The sequence below is a fragment of the Hipposideros armiger genome, unplaced genomic scaffold (assembly GCF_001890085.2).
Source record: "Hipposideros armiger isolate ML-2016 unplaced genomic scaffold, ASM189008v1 scaffold_58, whole genome shotgun sequence".
Taxonomy (NCBI): domain Eukaryota; kingdom Metazoa; phylum Chordata; class Mammalia; order Chiroptera; family Hipposideridae; genus Hipposideros; species Hipposideros armiger.
This window is the reverse complement of record NW_017731408.1, coordinates 3,161,213-3,183,931: the sequence shown is the minus strand read 5'-3', so window position 1 is coordinate 3,183,931 and position 22,719 is coordinate 3,161,213. Positions and strand designations below refer to the sequence as shown.

At 43.8% G+C, this 22,719-nt stretch overlaps 1 protein-coding gene across 3 annotated transcripts in view; it reads left to right on the top strand.

The window, feature by feature from the left end:
* Window positions 1-20,824: 20,824 nt before the first annotated feature.
* Window positions 20,825-22,719, top strand: part of TMEM154 (transmembrane protein 154) — a 57,165-nt gene continuing 55,270 nt past the window's right edge. For 2 of the 3 annotated variants that reach the window (XM_019641149.1, XM_019641151.1), the window contains exon 1: window positions 20,825-20,999. In XM_019641149.1, the coding sequence (XP_019496694.1) occupies window positions 20,930-20,999 (70 nt within the window). In that variant the 5' untranslated portion in view covers window positions 20,825-20,929. The remainder of the gene's footprint in view (window positions 21,000-22,719) is intronic. The other variant, XM_019641150.1, reaches the window with a different exon arrangement.

Below are 22,719 nucleotides of genomic sequence, written 5' to 3'. Positions count from 1 at the left end.
TTTTTAGCTGAGCCATCCTGCTACCTATTGGTAGCTTAGCGGCTGCTCAGCTCGGGCTGGCATCGAACCGCTGTTGCTCAGAGCTCAAACTCTTGAGCGAGCTCAACCAACTGAGCCACTCGGCCGGCCCTCTCATTTTTCCTTTTATTACTAAAATTCTCAAAAAAGACATCTATTCTCAATGCTCCCCCATGTCCTCATATCCACTCATTATTTAACGCCTTAGAAGATGACTTTCTCTGATGCTTCTTAGCTGAAATTGCTCCAGAAGGTCACCATGACTCCTAAGTTCCCCAAATCAGTCATCTTCGCTCAGTTATTATCCTTCTTGACTTTTTGGTAGCATTTGACATCATTGGCCACTGCTATCATTTGAAATTGTTTTTTGTTTTGTTTTTTGTGTTTTTTTTTTTTTAACTTCAGAGGCATCTCCGTATCTTGACTTCCTACCCCTGAAACCTCCCCCCCTCCATTTCCTTCTCTGACTAATTTCTCTCCTCTCCTTACTTAGTGGGACAGTGTGCACAAATCTGCACTTTGCAGCACATAGTCTAGTGCCTGGCGCATTCTAAGCACTCAAAAGATGTAAGCCTAAGAGAACAGTGCCTGCTCTGTTCATGCCCCTGCCTCCTCAGGCCATTCATCTGCTCCAAGGGTTTCCCCACCCTCAGCTGTGTCCCCATAGCCCCCTGCATATACCTCTACTGCAGATATCCCACGGGCACTGGAATCTGTTACTACAGGAGGGCCCGTTGCTTCCATTAATCTGAGAACTGCATGAGGAAAGGACTCTGTCTTTCTCACTTTTGTAGCCCCAGTAGGTAGCACTCTGGAATGCTAGAGATTGTCATGTTTTGTTTGCTTGTTTGTAGAAGGTCCTCGATGTGGGTAACCTAAATGTCTGTCTCCAGGAGGCCCTTGCTATCAAAGCTACAGATTTATGTTTCCAACTGCCTGCCAGACATTTTCACATACATGTCTCAGTTTTGCTAAAACCGAACTCGCGGTTTGGAACTGTTCCTCTCCCAAAAAGACTCAAAAATCACAGCTTGATCACTGCCTTCTCTCCATCACCCCTGACATAAAGCCACCCAATCCTGTGGCGTCTTCCTTCCCCATTCCCTCATCCAACCCACCTTTTCTATTCCCAGAACCCCAAGCTGGCTGCAGCCTTCCTCCAGTAGCCTCCTAATTGTTCTCCTTACCTTCCCACTCTGATCCATCAAAGCACATGCGGCCAAAACAACTTAATAAGCACCATTTTGGTCCTGTCACATCTGTACCCTCAATTAGCCACCAAATATAGTTCAGGTAGTAATGGGGTGAAGGGAGGCCAGAGGCCAGGCTTTCTTGTTCTGTTTCTCCCCACACAAAGACTGGACAACTCCCTTTCCCCAAAGACAGTGGGCATTCCCACCTTTGTGCCTTTCACTTGGAATACCGTCTCCCTAACTTTCCTCCTAAGCAGCTCCTGGTGCCTCCTGCTCCTGGCTGCCTTCCTGCTTACTATCATTAGAAGTGACTCTTATCTGCTCTAATCTCCTAAAACACTTAGTTTGTACCTCCCAATGGGAATGAGTGTAGATATGTCAGTTTATGTCCTGTCCTCCTTGAGGGAAGTACTGTATCCACAGTGCTTTGCACATCACAGGAGATAAACATTCATTTGCATGATTGAATGAATGGCTTCATCAAAACTTCGCACCCATTGATCTGTGATTTCCAGTTCCCATTACCAGCTCATTTCCACCCTACATAGGTCTGTGATAGCTGGTTGAAAACAAAGACTCTGTTAGAGCTAGGTTCTAAGCAAAGTGTATGCAGCTGAAGAAAGAGCCAAATCCATATAGCTGTTCCTCAAACACAGTTATTGAGAGTAAATGATAGGAAGGGGAGGGGTAGTTAATGGGACCAGTGAACCAGGTGAGGCCTATTTGGGACGTTTTCATGGGGACCTAGGTTTCTTTGTTGTTGTGTGTTTGCTTGTTTTAGGTCTTTTTTTTTTTTTAATTTTTCAATTGTATTTGACATATGTTAGTTTCAGGTGTACAACATAATAATTAGACATTTATATATCTTAGGAACTGATCACCCCAGTAAGTCTAGTACCCACCTGACACCATACATAGTTATTACAATAATATTACTGACTATATTCTCTATGCTGTACTTTACATCCCTGCGACTGTTTTAGAATTGGCAATTTGTGCTTCTTAATCCCTTCACTTTTTTCACTCATCCCTCCCGTGTTGTGACTATCAATTTGCCTGGAGGATCTAAGTTTAAATTTACAGCACATCTGAGATTTACCTTTCAGTCCTTGGGCCTCAAGCTGGATCAGCCTTAGGCACATAATTTCCTAGCAATTCCCTTGTTTCTTTTTCTTTTTCTTTTTCTTTTTTTTTACAGTCTCTCAGCCTATTCCTTAACCCATTTCTGCAAAGTGAAAGTCTAGTTCCAGAACTTAATATTTCCCAGGAACTAAGGCATGAGGCAGAAAACAAAAGAAGCAGTAGCTATTTTGCCAACAAGAGGTGCTGTTCTTGACTGACACTCTAAATTCTGACACGATCCAGCCCTAATTCCAGTCCTAGCTTCTCAGGGAACTTAGGAGGTATTCAAATACATTGGAGGTTCTGGCCAATTCAGAATAGCTGCAGGGATCTCCAGGAGAGAGGAAGACTGAAATTAACCTGTATTTAGTGGAGTTTTATAGGTAGTGATTAAACACTTGTTAAAAATCAATTATTAAATAATTAAACACCTATGACCGAGCCCACCCAAGAGTGTGGTCTAAAGAGCTGCAGCGTCAAATCATCTAGGATATTTCTAGAAATCCAGAACCTGAGGCCCCCCCATCTCAGGCCCACTGAGTCAGTACCCGTGTTTTAGTATGATCCTATTAATAATGTGTGTCCACATCTGAGTTTAAGAAGCACCGCCATAGATATTCTACATTGGTCTCTGAAAAAACATGTTCTAAGAGCCAGTATTACAAAAGCCGTCAGCAACCTACCACTCTGCAGAGACTCGCCTTCTCGAAGAGCCAACAGTGGGAGAAGGTGTCACTATTGAACTGCCCCCTTTCTCCCAGTCCTCATAGGGTCACCTCTCTTCCTGGCTCAAATCAAGGGGCTGTTGTGGGTTGAGAGACTGCTGGAACGGAGGCAGTGCGGAGGAGTGAGAAGCGGAGGGGTGTGTGGAGATGCCAGCTCTCCCCACAACTATGTCCATGCTCTGTGGAATCATTCCTGCCCCTCCCACTGTGGCAGGTAAGAAGGGGTCCGAGCAAGAAGCCTTGGCAGCAAGGAGCTCTGGGTGTTTCCCAAAGAACTGCCGGCCCGGCTGGTTTAAGAGAAAGGCTGCCCTAAACCTGGAAACAACTGAAATGTTCTCCAAGAGATGAATGGATAAACAGATTGTGGTGTAGCCATACGCTGGAATACTACTCAGAAGTAAGAAGGAATGAGTTATTGATACATGCAGCAACATGGATAAATCTCAAAATAATTTTTTTAAAGCAGTGAGACACCCCCCCCTCAAAAAAAGAAAAAGAGCAACATTATATAACTGCATTTATATAAAGCTCTAGAAAATGCAAACTAATCTATAGTGACAGGCAGCAGATCAGTGGTTCTTGGAAATGAGGGGCAAGCAAGGGCAGGAGCTAGAGATTATGTAGAGGGCACAGTGAACTTTTGGGGTGATAGATGTATTATTCATCTTGACTCTGGTGATGGTTTCCTAGATGTATGCACATGTCAAAGTTGATTAACGTATACTTTTAAATGTGCAGCTAATTGCATGTCAATCATACCTCCACAAAGCCGAGAGAGAGGGAGAAGCCGCTGGTCAGAGTAACCATGATCCAGGAAAGAACAACGAGGAGAACAATAGAGAGAAGCCTGGAGCCCGGGCGAGGCAGAAACCACAGGTAAGGTGAATCCTGGCCCCATTGGCCTCCACACTGTGGGAAGGTGGCCTGCCTTGTGAGGGCTTGGTGGACTGAAGAGGAACTCACCTGGGGAAGCCACCCAGGCCCCAGTTCGTCTCTAGCTCAAAGGACTCTTTCGAGAACCTGTGGCAGGCTGGCTCCCAGGAACGTATGCTTTTGGTGATGGAGGGAACCCACACTCCCAAACGGCCTTGGAAATAGACCTTGCTTATCAGAGAGACAAGGGGCAATTGGGGGGGCCTGTCCTCTCAGAGCCATGCCTGGACCTCTGTTTTCTAAGCCAAAATCAGATGGCTTTCTGGAGGCAGTTTGCGGTGCTGCTCACCATGACAGTGGCCTGATGGCACTGGCGCTGTGTGAGGGGAGGGGAGGGATGGAGGATAACCTGGATTTAGGGAGCTTCTTGAGCTTATCATGCGCTGACCACATGGTAGGCAGGGCTGCCTCCAATCACTTTGACCCTAGAGGTTATCTTAGGTGTTAAATGGCTTATAGTGACCATGTTCAACATCAGTGGCTGCCACTTGCTACATGACCACTGATTATATGACATTGTTTATAAAAGGCAGTGCTGACAGAGCTTTTTCCAGTTGGATTTAATTGGCCACACAAGCTGACTTTTTTTTATTAGTGTCGCCTCTGTCAGCTAAGCGGCAACAGCAGTGTCCTCCATAGCTAGAAGCCTGTGGGAAAGTTGCATTTATTTTCGGTGGCACTGAGGTGACTTTTCTCCTATATTGGAGGAAGAGAGAGGCAGTGACATGTCCCTTTAGGAAAGGCTGACTAGAGACGAGGCATCATGAGCGTTTCTATAGCCTGCTGGAAAACATTCCAACTCTGGCTTCATATTTTTAAAATTAATGTATAATTTACATATGGTACAATTTACTCCAAGTGTATGGTTCGGTGGGTTTTGATAAACAAGTACAGAAGTGTAACCACCACCATAATTAAGATCTAGAACAGCTCCATCACTCCCAGAATTCCCCCATGCCCGTTTGTAGTCAACCACTCTGTTTCCTGTCCCTAAAGTCTTGCCTTTGCAAGAATATCACATAAATATTCTATAAATGGAAACATACAGTACATATGTACATTTTTGAGTCTGGCTTCTTTCATTTAGCATAACGTTTTCAAGGTTTATCCATGTGATAGCACGTATCAGTAGTTCATTACTTTTCATTATTGAGTAATATTTCCTCATATGGATGTAGCACAGTCTTTCATTCATTCCCAGTAGAAAGACATTTGCGTTGTTTCCATCTTTGGGTGATTTTGAGTAAAGCCACCATAAACATCACATGGAGTTTGCTTTGTGAACATAGATTTTTAATCCAATTAGGAGTGGGATTGTGTGTGTTTAAGTTTGTAAGAAACTGCCAAACTCTTTTCCAAAGTGGTTGTACCATGTTACATTCCCATCAGCAGTGCATAAGGGTTCCAGTTACTTCACTTGTTATTGCTAGTTTTTTGCTTGTTTTTAGCCATTCTAATAGGTGGTGGTAACTCGCTGTGGTTTTAATTTGCATTTCTCTAATGAAAATGATATTGAGCATCTTTCCACGTGCTTGTTTGCTGTCCATCTAGCTTTTTAGGCGACCTGTTCAATGCTTTGCTCCAGCTTCCTTTTTAGTAGCTGAGGTTGAGGCTTTCTACACAATAGGGCTGTTTCTCTCGTACCTGACTACATAAGCTGTCTTTGAAACTCAAAGGAAAACAATGCACCCTGAGAAATTGGTGGGGAGGGGGCATGCAGATAACAGAAATCAGTGTAATGTTGTCAAAAGAAAGGGTGTTCAATTGAAACGTACACATAGAAGGACAGAGAGAATGTTTTCTCAGATGGATCTATAAGAAGGAAGGGAGACGGAAGCCTGGGTTCTATAACTGGAGGAGCAAACGTATGCTACATGTGGCATGCAGGAGGTGAGAAATATCCTGGTGAGATGCTCAAGAGATACGGGTCCCTTGGGCCTTTTGGTAGGAGAAGTAGGAGGCAAGTGATAATAGGAAGTGGCTAGGAGTTATAAATGCAAAATGTGGAACTAAATAAGAGACTGTGGCTAGAAAATGATTGCGCCTCACTGTGTTTGGCTTCTTGCCAAAGTTTCTAAAGAATATTTTAAGAGTCCTCTTCCCCTTTGCAGATATGAGGTGATAGTTTTGCTTCTCTGCTGAGAAGCAGAGGCGTTCTGATGAACACTGCTCATTTACTTCTTAGATTGTTGAAGAAATGTTCTCAGTGCTGCTTGAACGAAGGGCTTGTTGCTGCCAAGGCCGGCCATTTCACTGCTGCCCTGCCTGCCTTTCTGGGGCTCCCATCTGCATAGGCCCTCTGACTGCTGATACTGGGGGAGGAACAAGCCATGGACAACCTGCTACATTGCTGAAGGCTTAGACTGAAATGGGAATTTCATTCCCAGTAGGAAGGCAGGCTGAGGAGGAGAATAGAAGCCTTTCACACATGTATCTTCCAAAAGAGCACCTCAAAGAGGAAGTGAGTTTGGGATACAGTTAATTCAGCAATAGGCCAAGATACAATTCAGAAGAAATATCTTCACCAAGCACTCAGTGGCAATGTGGCAATGTACTTACTGCCTTGCTCTTGGCCGTATGGTGCCCACCTGCAAATACCGTGCTCCCTAACCTGCAGGACAGGGTCTGGGAAGTCATCCTTTTTGTATATCTTGCTCCCACACCACATGTCCAACGATGATGGATAAGGCTCAGCAGAAGTGTGCAGAATGCCAGAAGTTGACTCTCCCAGAGAGAAAACATGAAATGGCTTCATTGCTTTTGCTTTCTATAAGAGCCCTTTACAAAACAGTCATTCTTTTAAGCAACCAGCCTCAGGCCAGACGCTGAGGCTGGAGGAGGGGTGCCTCCTTCGTTTTCCTCGGGAGGGTTCTGTTGGTAAAGCACTTCAGGTTTGGGAGCTGAGCCAGAAATTGCTTTTACTCTCATGATCCTATTTTGAAGATGTATAGATTTTTATATGCAGGCTTGGAGATGTTCTAGTTTAAACATGTCTCTTTGCTCTGTGAGTGATTAAACACACACACACACACACACACACACACACACACACACACACACACACACACACTCCAATCCTTTCCATAAACTCACAAGAAGGAGACATATTCCTTCTGTTTCTGGCTCCAATAGCATTAGAGGTCAAAGGTGGTTCTGTTCTTGGGGATACAGGATAGCCCCCCCCCCTCACCTGGGTGAGTGGTTTGACTGAGGGCATCGGTGTGACTGAGCATGTTCACCGGAGCCCAGCACATCACCTGATGGTTCCTGTTTTCCTGGAGAAAGATCTTTCCTGGAAGAGGCCTGGTCCTGAGGCTTTTTCCTCAAGGGGCCCTGGCTTTCCACTTCAGGATCTTTCTTCTTTGATCCTGCACAGCTGTGAGTCCCCGCTGTACTGGAGTCTCAAGCAGGCTCACGTGGGCAGAAAATTGCTAGGATTTAGTACCCTATTGAGGGCTTCCAACACCAGCTATTCATTCTTGAGCATTGTTTAGGCACTGCTGCAACATATAAGCTTTGTTCATTGATTTCTGTAAGTATTTATTATGGTATATTGGCTGTTGTTATCAATCATTAGACTTACCAGGTAGTGTATTGCGTTCTTACCCACACCCTGCAGAGCCCAAGAATGCTGAAGAAATCGTTATTAGTATATAGGTTCTGTTCTTAGATGCCCTAGAATAGCGCTCTCACTGTGCACACAAGATGTGAGTCCAAGGGCAGATTTCATAGCTGCCTTGTTTTCGCCTTGCACTGGATATGAGTGGGAGGCTGGGTTATTCTTTTCTTTCTGCTTCCAAAGAACTCTTATTTTCTGTATAGAGAAGAACATGGAGCTAAATATTTAATTAGGAGAACAAACACCATGTAAAGAACTTAGTGTGAAAAGAGAAGGGAGGAATTTTAAGGATGGGCCAAGCAGGACTTCTTACATAAAATAATATACAGTTGACCCTTGAGCAATGTTGGTTTGAACTATGCATGACCACTTACTCGTGGATTTTTTTTTAAACAAATACCTGAATTATTTTTTTCTTTCTTTCTTTCTTTTTTTTTTTTTTAATTGGGTAACAGTGTGTTTTTTCCAGGACACATCAGCTCCAAGTCAGGTCGTTGTCCTTCAGTCTAGTTGTGGAGGGGTGCAGCCCACCATCCCACGCGGGAATCGAACTGGCAGCCTTGTTGTTCAGAGCATGCGCTCTAACCAACTGAGCCACCCGGCTGACCCAACCTGAACTATTTTTGATCCACAGTTTGGAATCTGTGGATACGGAGGATCAACTGTATATGCATTGATCTATGCCATTTTATATAGGAGATTTGAGCATCTGTAGATTTTGGTATCCATGGGGAGTCCTGGAACAAACCAATCCCTGAGGAGACTTAGAGACAGCTAAGTTTTGGGGAAGTCACAAGTTATATGCAGAAAAGACAGAAATTTACTTGGTGTAGTACCCAGCATGGTGCCATAACTAAATAAGAGCTTTCCTTTCTTGTGCCTTTGAAGGTGATGATCTCCATTCCAGAGTTAGCAAATGTCAATGACACCAGACACCCTGGGGACACACTGTAGCCTATTTTGATTCCTTTGGATTTGGAATTGTAGTAATAAACCTATTTGGGTTAGTGTCAGATGATAGCTGCTCATATGAGCATTTGTGCTATGACTTCACTTACCATGTACTTAAATAGGCACCCAAAGGGACAGCTAGGCACAGTGCTATTTTCACCTGCCTCCCATTTCTCAGTAAATTGTTTCATCCAAACGTCCTCAATGAAAAACCACCAACATCAAATGCAATGCTTTTAAAAAACAATCCATTTTGTAATATGATAAGGAGGAATAAATGTTATTTTAAAAGACATGCTCTTCGTGGAGTAAGTTTACTAAAATACTGGTCTAGTCATATTGCTAAAAATGTCCAGGCTTCCTCACTACTGATAGAACCCAGTTCCCTTCCTCACTCAAGCTCCAGGACCTTGGAAGGGATTTCCAGCCTTCCTTTCCAGACTCATTACCCACCGTGTCTCTTTATACACCCCACTTTCTAATGACATAAAATTGCCCTTCCCTGAGCAAGCCACGCACTTTCAGATCTCTGTATATCAAAAATTCTCCCTGTGGGTATAGACAAAATGTGACCACGAACCACTACTGAAGGGAGAACTCTGTAGTTATGTCACTGACACTTAAATAATTTTTTATCAGCTTCTTCCAATCGGTACTCCTGGTATTGGCACCTTTCTACGTTTGGCTTCAACAGCCATTCCTTTCCCTAAGTCGCCTTCTGGAGCATATCACATATTCACTCAACCACACACTCAAAGATGTGCGTCCGGTGGGGTTCCACGAGGGAGTTGGCAGAGCACAGAGCTAGGGCCAAAGGCCTGAACTCCCAGCTATGTGACCTTGGGTCACTCCCTGGACTTTTACTTCCTCAGCTGCCACAGGGACATAAGGATGCCTACCTAGGGTTTGTGTTGAGGAGCACAGGGATCTGGAAACACCTTGTAAACTGTAAAGCATGCACAGCGTGAGGTATTAGCATCTCAGTAAATCTCATTATTCTGTTTCATTAACCTGGAGGTTTCTCAGCCTCAGCACTATTGACATTTTAGGCGGGATAATTCTTTGTCAGGTGGGGCTGCTGGCCTGTGCGTTATAGGGTATCTTACCCACCAGATGCCAGTAGCACCACGCTGTGACAATGAACAATGTCTCCAGACTTTGCCAATATTCCTTGGGGAGAAAGTTGTCTCTGGTGAACACCGCTAGTTTAGTAGGAGCTTTTAGAGTGGCATCCTGGTCACCCTTCCATCTCTTCCCGCCAGCTGTTCCCTCTAGCCGCATCTACAGTCTCTTCTGGTCATCACATAAACAAGGCTTTTAAAATGTCCATGTTGGGGGACCTCCCTGCACTCTCCGACAACCTTTTACAAAGATGTGTTTGCAGTTGTCCACATGCAGACTTAGTAGCTTCTCTGGATTCTGATCACAGAACCTCCCGGAACAAAATATTACTTCCTGGACACCGAATAAAAACACACACACACACACACACACACACACACACACACACACACAACTTACTCTTTTCTAAATCATCTCTTCCATATTTGTGTACCAGACAATCCTACTTTTGACATATAATTTCTCTTAAAAATCCATGTTTGTTCCTCTACTCATCTCTGTCCATTGATATCACCAACCTACCTGTGAAACTAAAAGTCATTCCAGAATTGTAGGTCGGTCTCCTCTCCTCCTCACACATCTTTTCTGGTTTGTTTTTAATAGTAAAAAGGTAATGCATGATATTACTTTTTTTTCCAAATAGTACCAATATGTGTTAAAGGAACTCTGTCCCCTTTACTTCCCCTCTGCCCTCTCCTCTCCCTCCTTCCATCCAGCCTTCAATGTCCCTCTCCAGGGCTGCAGTGTTCATTCCTAATGGATCCGATCCTCCCAGTTTTCTATCCATATGCAAGCAGATTTTTTTTCTCTCACTGCTTTTTCATCATGCTAATGTTTGTATGTTAAGACAAGGATTTTCCTCTTATTCTGTCCCTGGCCAGAATAATTCTCAGTCCTTACAGATGGTCAAAGAGAAGGTCTTATTAGTTCTCTGCCAGCATCAGAAATAGATTACCCCTCCTGCCAAATCCCCATAGGGGCGCCACGAGCACTGGAATGGCCGACAGAACTGAACAGGCCTCCAGACATTGCCAAGTATGCCCATCAGGGATTCACACACAAAAACCCAAACAGTAAAACCTCTATTCTATCGTGTGACTTTATTTTTTTTTTTAAAGAGGTAATGTGTGTTTTAAAGGACTCTGAGGAGAGAGGACAGACAGGTTCATGCAATGGGAACAAAGGAGTCTACACCAGAGGAGAATTTAAGCAGGGTGTGCACTGGGGCTCATTCCAGTGAATGTTCTCCCTTGCAAAGTTTTATGAATTAAACTCCTAGCAGGGAGATGGTAAGAATTATTTAGTTTCTGATGTGCTAACTTGTGACCATTTACAAAAACAGGTGCCCAAGTGCAAAGAACAGGTTTTTTTGGTTTTTTTTTAAAGTCCCATTCAAATAAGAGCCATTTTTAGATTCTTTCATTCCTGTGTTCATTCAGCATGTATTAATTGGTTCTAGGATCTCTTGTGTGGCAGAGCTTTGAGGAGGAGGAAGTCAGAAAGTGAACTCAAACATCTATCTTGCTTTCCAGAAGCACGTGGTCAATCAGAGCAGAAAGAGATTGTATAAATGATATAATCCAAATATAACATGATATAGGTCATGAGAACAGCTAAAACGCTGTGTTGCCCAATGCAGGTGTTACCTAATATTTTCTCTCCAATAAACACTGCCATGAATGTGGGTCCTAGCACAACTGTCCAGGGACTCAGAAAACCAGGCATGCCAGGGTTGGTAACACAGCATGACTCAACCCTATCTTTACTGTCTGTAATAAGAGGTGACAGCCACATTGTTCCATGCTTCATGGCTTTGCCAAAAGCACCTCTTATTTTCTTCTCTGACTTTCTTCTCTGACTTTCAGGTTTACAACGTGTGAATGAAGAATCTTAAGACTATATATATATATATATATATATATCTGCTATTGCTGCACTAATGCTGTGTAACAAACAATCTTAAATCTCTCCATAGCTTACACTCATAAACATTGATCTTCACGCTCATGGGTCTGTAAGTCAGTGGAGGTTTGGTTGATTGAGGCTGAGCTATGCTGATTTCCAGGTTTCTGATCTTGTTGAGGTCTGCCTCATATCACAGAGCTCACGGTCTCAGATCACAGAAATGTAAGATTACAGGAACACAAGAAGCCAAGCCCCATTATTTGATGAGTCAAACAACTTTGCCCATGCTGTCTCTTCCACTCCTATTTCTTTGGTCAGAGCAAGTCACATGTGGCCTGGCCCATTATAAATAATCAGGGAAATAAAGTTTGAATACTTAAGTGGAAGGAACTGTTATGTCACAAGGGCATGGATATAATTCATGTAATTCAGACAAAGCATAAAGAACTGGGAGCAATGATCTAATCTATTATACTACAAGGGATTGTCATTTTTCACGAAGAGAGAGCCTACCAGTGAACTATCTAAGTGACCTCTTCCCATGCAGTGGCGTTGTTGCTGACCTGTAGGCACTGAAACATGGTGACTGAAACCAGTGCCCAGTGCCCTATGTGTTTGTAACTGAAAATATCATCACTGTAGACTTGGAGACTTTTGTTCCTGGCTTCAGATAAGCTTTGCACCCGCTGCTTCACACTGAAGGAACCACTTCATCTTTCTTTTCAGTGTCCTTACCTGCTCATTTCCTTCCTCCTGCCCCAGTTCTACAATGGTCATGTCCCTCCAACCCAACATGTATGTGGCTCAGTGATTCGCAGCTGACTGGCAGCTGTGCAAGTTCCCAGCCCTCCATTCTCTTCCAGCCCAGGGCTGCTATGTTGCTGCACATACATGTCTACATTTCTAGAGCTTAGTGATGAAGGAAAAGCTCAAGGTCCTGACTGGGTTGCTCGTAGAGGATACTGTCTTTAGAAGCTGAGGTCTGTCTCTCCTCTGAAAATCTTTATATGAGTCTGCCCCCCAAAGAATCTCATAAGCTCATAGAATATGAGTGGTGGGGGCTTTAGAGATCATCTACGCAGTCCCACTGTGTAACAGATAGAACAGATGAGGCTTACAGAATCTAGTTAGTCAATGAACTAAGACTGTAGGTAGCCTTGCATTTCCAATTCTTAATTCAGTGGACCCACAGTGTCTCACCATATCCATCCTTCTTCCCTGGGCAGGGAAGGGGGAGGTTAGTTGCATTGTTATTGAAATTATCATGGATGTTGTGGCAGAATACTAGATGAAATTCTATGAATATATGCATTTGAGGGCTCTGGGCTCTCTCTGTTTACACATCCATCTAAGGCCTTTAAAACCAGCAAATGAGACGATTTGGTCTAGGAAAAGGTCTCAGCTAAAATGCGAAGATAGATATAAAGAGTTAATTCTTAGCTCTTGATCTTCTAAGGGCCCAAAGACCAGAGTTGCATTTTAGAGACAGCCTGGCATTCCCAAGGCAATCTCAAAGAAAACTGGGGAGAGGAAGGAGAGGGAAGGAGGGCCCCTGAAATAACTGAAGTTAATCCCGAACAGTGGGAAATCACTAAACTGACCAGTCATATTTGTGACTGACTATATTCAGTTTACCACTACCCGAATTGAAATTCAAAAGTGATGCTATCATAGAAACATAAAGTAAGTTACCACTTATCCCTACCTGAGTTTGTGACCTGTGAATTTTATACCTATAGGGTGCTGGCAGCATAGTAATACCAACTGCTAGTACTGGAAAGGAAAGTAGGTGTAATACTGCTAGCTAATAGGTATAGATAAAGACCTGGAAGGATTTAAAAATGGAATAATTTTGTTTGGCTAATATGCATTTTTAGTTTTTCTGTAATAAACATGTACTCTTTTTGTAATAAGAAAAATACGTTCTTTTAGTTTTAAAACACTCACTTCCTACCTCCTATCCTCCACTACTCTCTCCTACCTGATACAAATCCTCTCAGCTTTCTCTGATCTTTGGCACTGTCCGCATGCCCGGGCCCTGGAGTTGCTCCTCTTACCATCTTTCCGAATTCTATTATAACTTTCTATTTCCCCCAAACCTTTGTGCCTTTGTATTTTTGTTTTCCTTTTTAAATTTTCTATCAATTTATTCAGATTTTATTTTATGACTTTTTTTTATTAGTCTCTGGTGTACAAAGCAATGTAATAGACATTTACACTCCTCACAAAGTGATAACACCCCCGAATCTATTACCCCCTGAAATCGTATATAGCTATTACAACACCATTGAGTATATTCCCTATGCTGCACTCCACATCCTGTGAATATATGTGTGTATATATATATATATATATATATATATATATATATATATATATATAATTATAGTTGACAATATTATTCTTTCTACTTCAGGTGTATAGTGCAATGGTCAGGCATCTACACAGTCTATGAAGTGATCTTCCTAATAAGTCCAGTGCCCATCTGGCACCCTACATAATCTTTACAACATTATTGATTATATTCCCTAAACTGTATTTCATATCCCCATGACAGTATTGTGACTACTAACTTGTACTTTCCAATCCCCTCACCTTCTCCCTCACTCCCACCCCCTTTTATCTAGCAATTATCAGTTTGTTTTTTTTCCCTATACCTCTGAGTCTAGTTTTGTTTTGTTTGTTCGTTTATTCTGTTCTTTAGTTTCCACATATAAGTGAGATCATATGGTATTTGCCTTTCACAGTCTGACTTATTTCACTTAGCATAATACCCTCTAGGTCCATTCATGTTGTTGCAAATGGTAAGATTTCATTCTTTTTTATGGCCAAGTAATACTCCACTGTATAAATGTATCACAGTTTCTTTACCCGGTCATCTACCATTGAGCATTTTGGTTGTTTCCATATCTTGGATATTGTGAATAGCAATCTAAACATAGGATGCATATATATTTTTTGAATTAGTGTTTTGGGTTTCTTTGGATAGATACACAGGAGTGGAATTCCTGGGTCATAAAGTAGTTCCATTTTCAATTTTTTGGGTACCTCCATACTATTTTCCATAGTGGCTGCACCAATTTACAACCCTACCAACAGTGCACGAGGGTTCCCTTTTCTCAACATCCTCACCAACACTTGTTGTTTGTTGATTTATTGGTGATAGCCATTCTGACAGGGGTGAGGTGGTATCTCATTGTGGGTTTCTTTTGCATTTCTCTAATGATTAGTGACGTTGAGCATCTTTACATATGTCTGTTGGCCATCTGTATATCCTCTTTAGAGAAATATATTTTCTAGTTTCATTGATGTTGAGAATTAGTTGGCCAGGACACCATCAACTGTGAATCTGGAAAGTCAAATTAAACAGAACAACAAATAAAAGAAAAAGCATTGAGACCACTAATCTGCATTTATCATTCTGAAATGGATTTTGGTACAGATACTATATATTTATAAATAATGTATGTCTTACTTTAAAATACTTAAAGAGACTTAGAAAAAAAGTTATCAAGATAGGATTGGATCAAATGAAACAGCAGTAGAAGGGAGTTTGCTTCCTTTTAACAGGTGTGAGAGGCCACAGATGACTAAGACCGGGGCAGTCAGTTTCAGGGAGATGTGACCAGATCTTCCAGGTATACTGTGATGGGCATCTGGGGGTGGGGGTGGGGGAAGGGCACTTAGCCCAGCCTGGGGATAGGGAGAGATTTTTGGGAAGTCTTCCTAGTGGAGATGTCTCCTGAACTAAGTCCTGAGGATGAGTTAGAGTTTGCCAGGGGAAGAAATGTTCTTATAAGTAGTAAGGAAACCAGAGCTTCCTGACAAATAAGGCAAAAAGGAAAAATGTTATGTCTACTTATTTATTTCTATTGAGAAGAGGGACATACCTTTCAGGGAGGTAAAAATGAAACTCTAGAATAGTGATTCTCAAGTTTTTTTGTGTGTGTGTGTACAAAAATCTCCCAAAACATCATTAAAAACACAGAGTTCTGTACCTCATCTCTAGAGATTCTGAGTTAATAGTTCTGGGATGGGATCCAGGACTCTGAATTTGAACAAGCTCCCCAAATAATTCTGATTAGGTGCCCCCATCCAGCTCACGTAAAAAATATACTGCTGCCAAAGGAGTTTTTAAATTCACTTGTTCATTCAGAAAAAATATTAAGCACTGTCCTTAATGTTGGGATATCCTGGAGAAGCTCCGTGCCTCAACAGAGACTGGTTATTTAGGGGAGGACCCCTGAATCGGAGGTTCTGCCTCTGCTCCTCAGGTGCTCCCCAAAGGGCCCTTCAGACCAGAGCTCTGCACCTTATCCCACAGGCCAATTGCCACTTCAGCTCCTAACTATAACCCTTCTCAGTTTCATTTTTGTCACTAGGCTATTTGCCTAGGCCCTGGGGACTCTGTCATGGAGGGGATTCTGGCTGAGGCCTTTGGTGGAAGCCCCCAAGATTCTCTAAACCCAGCAGCAGCTGCTCCGAGTGACCAGCTGAAGAGTGTGTGACCAGGACTGGCAGCCAGAATGCAGGGACAGAGACCACTGAGGGGTCTGACAAGTGCAGAGGGGCTGCTCAGGGTGAGCCTGCGTGTTTAGGCTCTTGGCTTCAAAGGCAGGGTACTGTGGACGGAGTGCCCCCTCAAATTCAGATGCTGAAGTTTCAGCTGCCAATGTGGTGGTATTTGGAAATGGGGCCTTTGGAAAGTAATCAGATTAGATGGGGTCATTAAGGTGAGGCCCTCATGATGAGATTAGTGCCCTTGTAGGAAGCGACACCAGAAAGTGAGCTCTCACTCTCTCTCTCCCTCTCTCTCCCTATTCCCCCCACTCCACCCCCTCCACCCCACCTCCCCACGCCAGTCTGTTGTTTAAGCCATCCAGTCCGTGGTATTTTGCATGGCAGCCCAAGCTAAGACGTAGTAGAATTGGTATCAGCCTTTTCCTGGCTGCAGCATTGCTGCTTAGTCTGGGGTTCAGTTCAATCCTTCTGCCCCAACCCCTGCCCTGTCCTTATCTCTTTGGGCACTCCTTCAGAGCCTGGGAACCTGCTCCCTGCACCCTCCTAGTGGGTTTCATAGTGATCTCCAGGCCCACCTGGTATTACTATTACCAAGCCTGAGTACTGGCCACCTTGTTAAGCAAACACTGCAGAACCATCAACTCCCACCAGTTTGGATTTAAACAGAGCAAGAAGCCCCAGAAAGTGTATACAAGTATGTCAGTGTGGGTGTGAATTTGTGTGTGTGTGAGCATTTGTGTATATTTATGAGTATGTGAATACGCGTGTGGGTATATGTTGACAGACTGAATACAATCAGACAATGGCCAGACCATATAAAACAGAATTCTGACCAACAATCTGCAGCAAACAACCCAGGAAGCCAGCCTGCTATAAAATCAGACTTGTAGGAAGTCAGACCCTACCTCTAGTAACTGGTCCAGAAAGCCAAACCAGGATACCTGTAACATCAACCCTAATTTCTTTCTCCTGCTTTCAATTTAGGAGAAGCAAATATGTCCTCTGAAACAATCACTAGAACCAATCACTAGAAGGTGCTTCTAGTTCCCCATGCCAACAGCATCCCATCAGGGCACACCTAAAACCTTTCCTTTTCCCACTATAAAGTATGTCTGCTCCTCTGCCTGCTTTTGAGTCTCAGCCAAAATGCAAGTGATGGTGGCTGACTCCCTTGCTGTAGTAAGCCTGGAATAAACAGCGTTTGCTTGCTCCCATCTGGTTGATCTTCACATATTTCCACAGTGTGTGTGAGTATGTGTGCATACATCTGAGTGTGTATATGAATATGTGTGCATGCATCTGAGTGTGTATATGAATGTGTGTACCTATCTGTGTGTGTGTGTGTGTGGGTGGGGGCGGGGATGACAAGGTTGGGGGTCAGGGGGGATGTAGGAAGAGCTTCCACTGACTATAAGATCTTACCTCCTCTGAGTTTGTTCCCTGGTATCCCTTCTCTTTCCCGGCTGACGGCAGGGAGGGGAGGGCAAGGAGGGGGCAGGAGGGAAGGGAGAAAGGGTTGGATGAGAGGCACTTCTGTGATACAGAGAGGTGGTTATAAAAGCCAGACTTTGGGGGGTAAAGTAATAAAGAGTCCCTAGAACCAGCAAGGGCTTTCTTCTCCTGTCCTCCTGAGCACAATGAGGTCTCAAGGCATTTCCTAGGCACCCTACTTCATTACCGCCCTTCCTCCTTTCATTGCTGAAAGCCAATGGCAGGCACCGAGGTGACGTTAAACCCTACCTGTGTGCCTGCCATTCCCTCCAGGGGTTCCCACTGCCTCATGGTTATGACTGGGGCCGTGACTTCCTGCCACGAGTGTATCAGGATTTAATCTGAGGCAGGGTGGCCACTCGCCAAAATGAATGGTTGGTAAAATTAGAACAAACAGAGGTAAATCGCCCATTACCTACCACACAGTCGCCGTGTGATTTTAACTGCAGCAAAGGGACCACCAATGGACTACAATTTTCTGATCAATGATGGTAATTTTCTTCCCCCTAAAATCAGCTTAATCACACCAAGGGTCTTAAAGAGCACAGGGGTCAAAAGAAAATTACACAGTTGTGCTGCCATGTCTCCATGGCCTCAGTTTATTTTGAACATCACTCTCACTGATGTAGCGTTGTGCTATGCACAGCACACTTGCAGAAACTATGAGGAACTGTCTGGCCATGCCACGGGCCTCCGCGAAGACAGTCTGTGGTCCAGCCACAGATACCTGACTCTGCAAAGCCTCCTGCAAGCTCTAGTTTTAAAACCAAAGCAACCAAGGCTAACTCCTTGCCGTTGCCTCAAGCTTGGGATCCAACAATGGTTTTACTAGGGTGTAAATGGCAAAATGAGGAGAACGCCCAAGCCCTGGGCCTTCTCTCTTGCACATGTGTCGCAGCAGGAGAAATGCATGTTAGTACAGGAATAACTGCCAACCAAACTCAGCACTAGAGGGTCCCAGAGCCAGTGGTCTATTCACTTGCTCAGCAAGAGTTTGATTAATAGTGCTTTCCCTGATGTTTTCTAATCAATCATCCACTTTTGAACTTGTCTATTTTCTTCCACCATTTGTTCTGTATTGTCACCTAAAGTGCAAAGGCATATTTTTTTTTAATCATGAGTTGACGTAATTGCCAGTTTAAAACATTAAAATCCATACTGTAAATCCATTAACAAACTGAACACTACATGTCACCAAACTATTTCTTGTGCATAAGAACTGATTGAAACAGTGACTAATGGCATGGAAAAGCAGCAACGCACTGAACAAAAAATTAATGGCTATGTCAGGGGCAGAAGAATCCAAGTCACCGCAAGTGTTTACATCAACCAGATCACTGAAGATGAAACCTTCTGGAAAGCGGTGACTCATGGAAACCTGCAGGAAAGGGGCAGATGAGTGTCTCATGCCTGTCTCTCTGCCTGCCTTTCTTATCACCACGAAAAACATGATTGTGAAATTGCATTCTACAATGCTTAGGCCCTAACCCTAAACCAAAGAAAGGACTTCAGTTAGAACACAAAAACCTAGCACTCTCACTTCCCTTGCATCCTGGCCTAAATAGATACCTGCTTGCATTCTTTCAGTTGGAAGAAGGATTTCCACCCCTATTCTAATCCAGCTCAGTCCTATTTTGTTTGTTGTTAACAACCTCTGAGAAATTTATTGTCCTGCAAGCAGGAAGAAAGATGAAATGCTGATTTTTTTCCCCCTGAGAACATACTCGGCTTTGGAAATAGGCCCTCTAAAAAGTCGGTTCTCTCTTACCATCCCATCCAGCAATCAGGCTCCTTGCTATTTTCCCAAAGGAGTTGAAAACTTACGTCCACACACAAACCTGCACAGGGATGTGTATAGCAGCTTTATTCATAATTGCCAAAATTTGGAAGCAACCAAGATGTCCTTCAGCCTGTGAATGGATAAATAACTGTGGTGCATCCAGACAATGGACTATTCCTCATTGCTAAAAAGAAATGAGCTTCAAGCCGTGAAAAGACATGGAGGACCCTTACATGTATATTACTAAGGGAAAGAAACCAACCTGGCTAGACACGGTATGCTTCCAACTATGTGACGTTCTGGAAAAGGCAAAACTATGGAGACAGTAAAAAGATCAGTGGTTGTCTGGTGTTGGCAGAGGTTGGGGTCACGAGGGAGGGATAAAGAGGGGGAGCCCTGAAGATTTTTAGGGCAGCGAATCTACGTTGTATGAATCTACATTGCATGAAGTGATGAGAATACACATCATTGTTATGCATTTGCCCAAACCCATAGAATGTACAACACCAAGAGGGAATCCTAGTGTACACTATGGGCTTGGGGTGATTATGTATCAATGTAGGTTCATTCGGTGTAACAAGTGGACCACTCTGGTGGGGATGTTGACAACTGGGGAGGCTGTGCATGTGTGGGGGGCAGGGGATATATATGAAATCCCTGTACCTTCTTAATTTTGCTGTGAATCTAAAACTGCTTTAAAACAATAAAGTCTTTATACGTAAAAACAAAACCAAACCAAAACAAAATAAACAAGAGTAAATGTAAAAGGATAATTTCTCTCTGGAGACGTAGAGCACATCATTGAAGCATGGGTGTAGCACTTTCCTCTTCCTCTCCATGAGCCTTCAGGAGGGGACATTCATGGCCTGGGAAGGAGAAAAGTGGCCCAGACATTTTCTGATGGTGTCCCTGCTGTCTGGGCCTGCTCTCTGGGCCTGCACTGACCAACATGGCAGGACTAGCCACATGGAGTTCTTTACATTTAAATTAATAAAAATAAACATTAAAAATTCAGTTTGCCCTTGCCTTGTTTCAAATGCCCAATAGCCTATGTGGCTAACAGCTACTGTGCTGGACAGCGCAGGTTGAAAACATTTCCGCCCTCTAAGAAAGTTCTGTGGGCTAGCGACTCACCTGGATGGGGGTGGGGGAGTGGAAGGGGTGGAGTAAAAATCACAAATCTAGAATGCACGTGGTCCAGGACCCCCATTCCCAGATTCCAAAGGACACCTGAGCAACAGCTACTGTTTCCACAGGGACCGTTTCAGAAGGCAGAGAGAGAGGCCCATGGCAGGGCCGGGACTGAAGAGGGCTCGAGAGGCGTGCTCACTGAATCAGTGCTTGAAGAGCAACTTCTCTTTTGCAATCCTTGCTGGTCTGACAGGCTCCTGCAGAATTACATCACTTCCTAAAAAACAGGCAAACACTTCTCCTTCAAGTTAGCACCAACCCAAACAAGCAGGAAACAGGAAATGTTCACGTTTCAGGGAGGCTGAAGCCAGCAAAGCATCGTGCCGGACGGAGGGAGAGCAGAAGCAAGCAAGCTGACATGAAGTCTCCCCGTGCTGCCCTCATCTTTGCCCTGAATATCATGCTCCTTCCCACTGGCCCGGCTCAGGGTAAGCTATCTCCAGGCTTTCTACTCCAGGGAGGAGGTATAATGAAGGCTTGTTTGGTGCCCAAGGCTACAGAACTCTGCCGGGGAGGGTAACACCCAGAAAATGTAATCCTTTTTTTGTGAAAGAAGTGGAGAAAATTAGAACTGTCTTTTTGTGTGTGGGGTGGGGTGGGAGGGTGGGCTTGGCTTTCCTTGCAGCTGGAGAATCGGGCTTCACTTCACTCACTGAATGTAACCTTCCTGCAGGCTTTGTCTTCTAAGATATGTGGGTCCCTGTAATTTACCCACTTTAATGGGCATATTAAGAAAACCGTAAGCTCTTTGGCAGTTCATGCAAAAGAGCATTTCATTCAACTGAAACAGAGAAATAATAAATTTGCTTTTAATAAGGTGGACTGAGAAGTCTGCTGGTTCCAAAAACTCCTGGAAGAACTGGGGTATGGAAATTTACTACTGGAAAGTGTGTTAAAGAAAAACAGAAGTTAAAAAAAAAAATGTAAACAGGAAATTATCTGAGGAGTTCCCAGGCATCTACTCTAACTTTTCAAGCAAGGTCTTTCATCTGTTCTTTTATCTTGTTACGTTGGGGGATATTTTCTTTGCATTGATTGTTATTGATGAAGTTTTGTTTTAAAAAAAGCAATGTGAGTATAGCAAATCAAAGGTATTGGAAAATACGAAATATGAAATCTCATTATTTGGGGTTAAGAGCAGCAGTTGGTTTATACTCGTGACAGTTGCTACAGCAAACTTAGTCACTCTCAGTTGCCTCTTACAGTTTTGTTGATTTGCCCTTGGGTAAGTAAACTTGCTGCCCATGGTTTCTGTCAATGGATACTACCTGTTTCTAATGTAGGGCAGTACTTCCAGCGAAAGGAAAGTTCTCAAGCTACAGCTCTTTAAATAGAACAGGGGCATCAGACCCTAACCACCTAACGGATGTCACAACTTCCTGGAGATTAGCAGTCAGCACCCAACCACCATCAGCCCATCAATTTATCTTTCCCTGGGTGCTCTCCACGGGGTCTCTCCAGGCCTCTGAGATGGGAAATGGAAGGTGCAATGCAAACCATTGCAACTGGAAAGATGTTTGGTTAAAATTGAGGTTAGTGTTCAAGATGAGTTTGGGGGACAATGTGTTGTTCTATGCACAAAGTTTTGGAACTGGAAGGCAGCCTGGAGATGATGCAGCTCAAGCTGTACTGGGGGTACAGGTGAAGAAACTGAGGCAGAGGGAGGTGAGATGTTTGAACCCCACTGCTAGTCAGCCCTTCTGACTTGGACTCCAGGGGTCTCTTCTCTCCCCCAGGGGGCCAGCCACACCCCTTGCCAAGACGATGGACTCGACTCATTTTCCCTCAGGGCATCCCTCAGCACCCAAAGTGGAACTTAGGCATCCCTCTTCCACCTCTTGTAACTCTCACCACTACCACAAACATGCCCCTCAAACACACCCCTGAGAATAATTTTAACCTTGCCTGAGTATTTTCTTGAGCTTCTGAAAAAATGATTGAATCAAAGTGTTTGCAATTCAGGAGCTGCAGAAGGAAAATCTGAAGAGAGTCAGTCAAGGTTCTGTGTCTGATGCCCATATCTGATCACGTGACTCTGCCACTTACAGACCTGCAGTTGCTCCTCATTTATGCCCCTTGGACTCTCGCTTCAATCTCCTTTCCAGTGGCACCTTCTTCCATGTGCCTTCCCACGCACCCCCCCCCCCC